General features: G+C 32.5%; 1 protein-coding gene across 4 annotated transcripts; it reads left to right on the top strand.

Moving 5' to 3' along the window:
* Positions 1–1,402: 1,402 nt before the first annotated feature.
* On the top strand, positions 1,403–4,833 carry LOC107469472 (serine/threonine protein phosphatase 2A 57 kDa regulatory subunit B' kappa isoform). 4 transcript variants are annotated; one of them, XM_052260166.1, is made up of 3 exons: positions 1,403–1,859; positions 2,994–4,190; positions 4,380–4,833. In XM_052260166.1, exons 2-3 carry the CDS (start codon positions 3,030–3,032, stop codon positions 4,764–4,766), a joined length of 1,548 nt encoding a protein of 515 aa, XP_052116126.1. In that variant the 5' UTR covers positions 1,403–1,859; positions 2,994–3,029; the 3' UTR covers positions 4,767–4,833. The 4 variants fall into 4 exon arrangements, with proteins under 4 accessions (XP_052116126.1, XP_015944328.1, XP_052116129.1 ...); XM_016088842.3 differs by having other exon boundaries at positions 1,404–1,893; XM_052260169.1 differs by lacking the exon at positions 1,403–1,859 and adding an exon at positions 2,272–2,373.
* Positions 4,834–8,786: the final 3,953 nt, after the last annotated feature.

The following is an 8,786-nucleotide window of genomic DNA, read 5'->3' as shown; positions in this document are numbered from 1 at the left end:
ATGAGATACTTATATATCTATTTAGTTTTCACAATAGACTATTCGATAACTAAAAAAGAAAGATGTTTATAATTTATTTTAGATTATTTTAAAAAGTAAAATAACATAACTCATCTAAATTTTATTTTTTAACAATTTTACAATAAAAAATATCAAATATATATTATTTTAATTAATTTTATACTTATTCTTATTATTTCAGACATTAATAGACTTTTTTAATATTTTGTTTATATTATTTTATTTATCTTATTTATAATGTAAAATTAGATTAATATGATGAATTTATTAAAATGATTTAATAAATAATTACATTTTTCACTTAAAATTATGCGGATGGATTTAATGGTTAATTTTTCTCTCTGGTTGACTTGATTTGATATTATTTTACTTTACTTTAATCTTTCTTTTTTTTCATCTAAAAAAAATAGTCTTCAATTCTCAACCATTGACACATAAAAACAGAATGTTATGTTGATTTTTTAGTAAACACTATAAAATTTCCCAAAAGTAATACGTGAGATTGACTCTAAGAATGCGTTTTTCGCCATTTAGCATCTCTCGAATTCACATAACGAAGAAATAAATAATTTGATCGATAACGTACAAAAACTTGTTAGTAGAACTTGGGAGATTCAATTGGAACTAGATCTACAAAGATAAATGTGATAGCCGATTTCATGGTTAGAAAAAATGCGTTTAGCAATAACTATTGAGAACAGTTACAACTTTGGCAAGTATTGCAAGACTCTCTTTAAGTTGGATTTAGATATTCTAAAGTTTGAATTTTATTTTAGAGAATAAAATATAATTTCTCACAATTAATTTTATAAGTGAGACCAATAATAAATATGAAAGAAAAATTATTTAAAAATAAAAAATTATATTTTATTATCTAAAGTGAAATTCAAATTTTAGAGAATCAAAATCTCTTTGAATTGATGTAGTAGGATAGAGAATGTGTACCCCTACTTTTAGAGCCTTTCTTTGTTTCTTCCTTTTCTTTTTCATAGTTAAGTTAAAATATAAAAAAAATAAAAATAAAAATAAACATAGAAATTGGAGATCCAAAGGCTACTTTAGAGTTTAGACTTTAGACACGAAAATTATTTGTGTCGCTCACAAATGAATAATTAACTGCAAAGAAATTAGTTACCATATTCGATACTCAACCTTTTTTAGACATATAAAAAATATATATAAATTTTCTCACAAATATATGGATTTTGTAACCAAAAAAAGAAAATACCGTACCAATTTCTCACAATTTTCTAAGAAATAAAAAATAGATTTATAATTCTTATAGAAACAGCAGTGTAGCGATGAGGAATTGTCATCTTAAAATCGTGAATGAAGTGTTGAATGAATTCAACATAAATATGATTGTTGTATATGAAAGGTAAAGTTTGGGGTTCGGTGGTGACTGGACTGTTGCACTACCTGCGGTTGTGTGAATAACACATAACAAAACACTTACATTAACATTAACATTAAAAACATTAACATGTGGCAATGCCATCGCTTATTCTCTTGAATCGAGGAAAGCAGCAATCCTTGCTTGCTTGCTTCCTTCCAGTTTTCTGACCAAACTGTCTCCATTCATTCACTCATTCATTCATTCATCCAAATCAAAATGCTCACTCGCTTTCTCTAATCTTTCCCATTCTTTCTACAGATCAACCCCATTTTCTCTCTCTCTCTTTCTCTTCCTTCAGCCTGTGACTCTTCTTCTTCTTCTTCTTCTTCTTCTTCTTCTTCTGCTCCTCCTATGTCACCTATCAAAGTTGCTGCTTTTCTATGCAAGCCACTTAAAGCTAAAAGCTTTCTTTGACTAGCTCTCTATTCTTGCTCCTTATTAGGTGGGTTTGCTTGCTTTTCCATCACAAACTTCAGGTTCGTCTCTTTTTTCTGCTCAACACTCTTAAATGTGCTAATTTCATTGTTTTTTTTAAACCCCTTTTTCTTAGGAGTCTCCCTAGATTTTAGCTCAGTTATTAGATGCTCAAGTGTTTTTTTTTCTGTTTTTTTTTGGTTAATTTTTTTTCTTCTGGTTATGATCATGTAAGGAACATGCTCTTTAATGGCTGCTCAAGTGGCTGAGTTTTGTTTTATTTTTTAATGATTTTTTTTAGAATATGTTCTTCTATTTTTCAGACCCAGATCTCGGTTTTTCCCAACCCATTATTGCTTCAACTTAAAGTTTTTAACTTTATGTTCATTATTGGCTTTGCTTATTTCTTGCTAGTACTGAGTCGTTTCCATTTTTCTTTTATTTTTGGAATCTTTGCTTCTCTCCTTTCTCATCATTTGATTCCAAAGTTCCTTTTCTGAAGAACTTGTTCTGGCTACTGTAACAGGAAATGACTGGTTTTGGTATGCTCCAACAGCTGTGTGTTACTTAATTGTTGCTGATGTTTGTTCTGTATATAAAATAAAGAAAATCGTTGTTTGTATTTGAAAATAACTAAGATTCATCCCAATGTACTGAATTCTGTGATAATTCTTGGGAAAATTTCATAGATAGTTGGTAGATCTGGCTGCAACTTGCTTCTTACTGTTCACAAAGGACATCTCAAAAGCTATACTGGAATAAGTATCTTTTGAGTATCTTCAGTTCCTTTATCACATACCCTTGTTAGTGTTCATCTCTTGATCTTTTCTCTCACTTCATATATCTATTTATTGCATTATTCTTTAGATTATTGGTGCTATTGTATCTGTTGTCTTCATCCTTGTTCTGAAATTCTTCTTTCTTGCACAGGATTAGTAATTTTGTACAGTTGATTTCTTTGGTTCTTATCTTTTTTGTGCTGTGGTATAGTTGCCTTTCCATTTTTTATTTTTGGCTTTTGTGATGAGTTGTTACATTAATTTTTGCTGATTCTGTGATTCATTGGGAAAACAACTTGAAGAGTACATGGGATTTGAGCTTTTCCACATACTGCAAGATTTGTTCTATTATGTTTTAATTGAGAGTGATATGTTGGTTGCAGGTGTTCTCTTCTAGCTAGGCTTGCAGTGTTGCCACCATGATAAAGCAAATTCTTAGCAAATTACCGAAGAAGGTTCCGAAATCTGATTCGTCAGACTCAGGGAGGAGTGAATCCGGGAATACTACTACTTTTGGGAATGTCTTTCAATGCACAAATGTTGGAAGTACCATTTCAAGCAAATTAAATGTTGTGAAGCGGGTGTCTTCGGTTGTTTTCCCTGCGAGCATGAATACTGGAGTGGAGGCAATTGACCCTTCTCTATCCTTCAAAGACGTTTCGAATACACAGAAGCAAAGCCTGTTTATTAGTAAGTTGAACCTTTGCTGCAAAGTGTATGATATGACTGATCCTGATAAGAACTGCACCGAGCAAGATCAAAAGCGTCAAACCTTGTTAGAGCTAGCTGATTTTGTATCTTCTGGATCTGTGAAGTTTACAGAACCATCAATTGCTGCACTGTGTAAAATGTGTGCAGCTAATTTGTTCAGGGTTTTTCCACCCAAGTTTCGTACAAGTACTACCGGTGGCGAAACAGAAGATGACGAGCCTATGTTTGATCCTGCTTGGTCTCACCTGCAAATAGTTTATGATCTACTCCTTCAGTTCATCAATTATAACTCACTTGATGTGAAGGTGGCAAAGGCACATGTAGATCATGCCTTTATTTTAAGACTACTTGACCTTTTTGATTCCGAGGATCCCAGAGAAAGAGACTGCTTGAAAACAATTCTGCATAGAATCTATGGGAAATTCATGCTCCACAGGTCTTTCATCCGGAAGTCGGTCAGCAATATCTTCTACCGATTTGTTTTTGAGACCGAACGGCATAATGGAATTGCCGAGCTGTTGGAGATTTTTGGGAGTGTGATCAGTGGTTTCGCCCTGCCATTGAAGGAAGAGCACAAGTTATTTTTGTGGAGGGCTCTACTTCCTTTGCACAAACCGAAATCCATTGGTATTTATCATCAGCAGTTAACATATTGCATTGTACAGTTCATAGATAAGGATCAAAGACTTGCTAGCTCTGTGATAAAGGGACTTTTGAAGTACTGGCCAGTAACAAATAGCCAAAAGGAGCTAATGTTCATAAGTGAGTTGGAAGAAGTTTTGGAAATGACTAGCATGCCTGAATTTCAGAAGATTATGGTTCCGCTTTTCCGACGGTTAGGTTGCTGCCTTAATAGTTCTCATTACCAGGTAGGTTTTTGCAAACATAGTTCTCCTTTTAGTTCAAATAATTTGCTTTTACAACGGCTTCTTTCTTAAACTCCAAGTAACTGGAACTTAATTATAGTCATGTATTTTCCAAATGCCTAAGCATTCAAGATGCTACTATAGTTGTAATGCTAATGTTTTTATTTCAAATATCATTCAACTTATAAATAGGTGGCCGAACGAGCACATCTGCTATGGAACAATGAGCACATCCTAAATCTCATCACACAGAACCGGCAGGTGATCCTGCCGCTCGTCTTCTCGGCGCTTGTACATAACTCTCAAAGCCACTGGAACCAAGCGGTACTCAACTTAACTCAGAACATCAGGAAGATGCTGTCTCAGATGGACGAAGACCTCGTACTCGCCTGCCAGCGCAAGTTTGAGGAGGACGACGCGAGGTCAAGTGCCGTGGCCGAGAGGCGAAGAATAACATGGGAGCGCCTAGAGGAAGCAGCTGCCGGCATCCAATCCATAGGAGGCGGCGGCGGCAGCGGTGGTGGTGACATTTTGGTTCCAGTAAAATCAGCTTCAACTGCATGCTCTGTGGCCTGCTGATAAGAGTCATGAACCATAATATGAGATATTATGTTAAGGTTCCTAATATTACATAGTGGTGTGGTTCCTCAGTAGGGATTTTATGTAAAAATCATCTAGTATATACGTTTTCAAATAGAATTGTGATGAGGGGTGTTGGTATTTCACAAAAAAGAACAAAACTTTATGGTGAGTTAGGTGATATTTTTTATTTTTGGTTTGGAGGGAACATGGGGTGTATGTTGTGTAGTGTCGGTGGCTTATTCGTGCATGCAATTATTTTTGGCAGTGTCAGCACTCAGCACCCTCTCCTCTTCTCATAGCCTTAGACTCTTTATTTGGTGTTTCTTTCTCTTCTTATTACCCTTATGGCCCCCACCCTTTTGCTCCCTTTACCCTGCCAATGTAACCTAAAATGTGGTGGCATTCCTACAAACTCATTGGCCATATTCAATGTGGATGCATGCCTTCGGCATCTCTCTCCTCTCTCTCTCTCTTTCTATTTTATATTCTTAATTCACTACTTGGTCTAAGCTATGTTTCTTGAAAGCTCTAGTTAGGCTTAGTGTTTTTCTCAATTGGATTTTTTTTAATAAAAATATATGTTGAAGGACAATAGGGGAAATGGACTTACTATTTTATTTTTGTCATTTTGCTTAAGAGAAAGTGTTGAATAAAGTTAGTGAGACCTCTTTGTCTCTCACCTACTCTGGCTGGTCTCTGAAATTTGTTTATGTTATGTGAATTGCCAAAGTTGCTATTTAGTAGTTAGACCATTTCTTCGGTTGTCTTCTAATTGCTAGCCTTCTAGTAAACTATGTGTCATATCAAATGTTCACATTTATACATGTTAATTAATTGATTAACGTTGTAACTTGTAAGAGCCATGAGAATACAAATAATTAAAGAAAAATGTTAGAGGATTATTAGAATTTATTGTTTTTGGCTATTAGTTAATCATTAATGTTTAAAAATATAGGATAAAATATGTTGTTAATTTAATAGATTAAAAAAATTAAACTAAAAAAATTGAGTTGATGGCTAAGTGATGATAAAAAAAATAAATTCTAATAGTCTCCTGTTATTTTTCATAAATAAATAAATGAATAAACTCATTGAATGTAAGACTTTAAGTAAAATAGCTCTTCATTTATCAATCCAAGCACTAGCTGGTTATAACAAAAAATATTACGTGCATATTAAATATTAATTACTAAATTAACATTATGTATATGTATTTTTAATGTATATTTTGTAATTTAACATATATTTTATACCTGTGACTGAATTTATAGTTTGTTATAAATATATTTCCGAATGGAGAAAATATAATTGAGAATTTTAAAAGCAAATCGTTACTAAAGATACAAATTAATTGGTTGATTTTCTTGCCACATAAGGAAATATTATATACCACATCTCGACATTCCATGTTTAAAATGTCCAATTATACCATGGTTTAGAGTCATTGAACCAACTCAACCGGCATTGTTTCAATAAATATAACAAAAATTCTAAAACCGTTGGTTAAAGTCATATTCTTATGTTTAATCGTATATTTCCATGAGCACTCAAAAGGGTTAATTTTTTTATATATTGAAAAAATTTGGATGTAATACTTAATCATTGGATTTTATGGTGTTTTTCGAAATTGTGGGAACAGTACAATACGCCCTCTTGTATTGACAATACAAGGGAGACGTATTGTCAATACAAGAGGGCGTATTGTACTGTTCCCACAATTTCGAAAAACACCATAAAATCCAATGATTAAGTATTACACCAAGATTATACCAATATGTAAGAAAAAAAATCCCACTCAAAAGTCCCAAAAAAAAATCCATAAACAGGTAAGAACATGGGGAAAAAAAAAAAGAAAAGAAAAAGAAAAGAAAGTAGAATGGCAACGATGAATAACTTAGTTGATAAGTTAGAAGAGAGAAAAAATGGGCATGCAAAAAAGCAGTAGTAATAAATGATTGGGGTCCCTAACCGAACCCCATATATGAATCTACCTCCCTCGGTAAGTAGTAAGTACCATATAATTAAATAAAACATTTAATTTCTTGGACTTAAGAACTGCTTGATTTCAGTTTCAGATTTAATCCTACCTCCTCTATTTTGTTCATAATTGTCACTACCTCTTTATTATTATATTAATTTTGATCCTAGCTCTTAGCTAACGTACCAAGAGATAACTTATGTACAACATATTCAGAAACGCAATGAAGAAAAAAGGATGCCTTTATGTTTGATTTGTATATTTTATTTTCATTCACAAGCTTTCTATTATTGCTGTTGGCCAGTATTGTGGCATATAAATGATTTAATCTTCATCATTTTGTTCTCTTTGTACTAGACACTTAATAATTTCATATAATTCAACATCTCTGTATATGAATATCATACTAGTAATATAGTATATTTATTCATCTGAATCATATAATATGGTATTGATGTTACTTGGTTTTGGTTAAGGGTTTTAAATTGAATTTCATTGGAATTTGCATTATGTGACATTATTTTACTTTGATAATAGATAAGAAAAATTAAATAATAATAATAATAATTACAAATGAAGATGGCAGCCTTTAGAGTATGTGACTTTTGACTTGATTAACTTTTTTAATCTCTCTAATCATGTTGTTCTATATACATAAGTATAACCGGTTCTCTTTTTCATGCTTGAAAGCATGTTGATTCAAATGAATTAAGAAAGTTATTAACGCCACTAAAGATAATAATTAATAAGGGTGAAATGAACAATAGGCATGAAAAAATGAGCATATTTATAGAACTTTTCTACCAATGTGTCGGCAAAAAGAGTGCTGATTGTTGTGGAGTCAGGTGAAGCTGGAGCCCTATCTATATTGGTCTTTGATCTTTATTTTATAGGACGATCCATCAATAGAATTTTTTATTTGTTTATTTTTTTCTCATTTTAGAAGTTGATCCAAATTTTTATAAACTCTTTGGTTATATCTTATGTCTATGTCTTGTTTGGTATGGGGGTAATGTAGCTACAGCTTATAATAACTTTCCGGTACAACCTATGAACAAATTTCAATTATTTATTTATTTAATTTTTGAGTTTGTAAAGTACCCTAATGAACGAAGTAGACATGTCAATTTCGTTAGAGCATATTAAAACAACTTTTAGGTACAAGGAGGAGACATAAGTATAGTACGTCCTTTTTATTTTTTTAGTGTTTCTAAATTGTAATAGCATAAATGTGTTTTTTTTTTCTCCTTTGAAAAGCAGTGTGTAATGAAATAGTTGATTAAATGTGTTATAACTTGTATTTATCAGTACTTGTGTAACGAGAATAAAAATATTAATAGAAAAATAAAATATTAGCATAGAGATGATGATAAATTAGAAGCATTGTCGATTTGTCCTTTTTGTCCTTTTGGGTGAAAATGGCCCCCTAATTGTTGAGCTGTTTAAAGCTGAAGGGGATAGGAATTAGAGGACCCATTGGAGGCAGGTCTTTTGGACAGAACCCCCCATTAGGCCCCATCACCATTATCTCAATGATTTCACAAAATGACCCTCCATAATGCTCAATATTCACCTTCTGCCACTCCTCACTTTTCTTTTTTCTTTTTTCTACCCCCAAACAAATATCTATATCGCCTATAGACGCCTATTAGTTATTCCTATGAAGATTGATAGATGAAAGGGATTGAGCTAACTAGATGACTAGATCCTTTTGTTTTGGGGAATAGTTCCTCAGCCAATAAGACCAACTTTACAAAACTAATGACACTCCCTTAAATAAATAAATAAATAAATAAATAATCATGAACGGCATGTTGTGAGTTTCATCACTGGCCCATGTGATCTCTGGCCTCTTCTTGCATCAACCTTGAAAAGAAAAAAAAAAAAAAGGTCTTGACAAAGGTAAGAAGCAGCTTTGGGCCACATAAGCAACTAGTCTAGAATCTAGGATGTAAAACACTTGGATAACACACAAGATTACCGCCTCAGTTTTAAGTGCACAGAATTAAAAAATGGTGCAGTTTTTTATGTAGATATTT

This window comes from Arachis duranensis, chromosome 1, assembly GCF_000817695.3.
Source record: "Arachis duranensis cultivar V14167 chromosome 1, aradu.V14167.gnm2.J7QH, whole genome shotgun sequence".
Classification (NCBI taxonomy): Eukaryota; Viridiplantae; Streptophyta; class Magnoliopsida; order Fabales; family Fabaceae; genus Arachis; species Arachis duranensis.
Note: the sequence above shows the minus strand (reverse complement) of the source record. Positions and strands in the feature narration are given on the sequence as shown.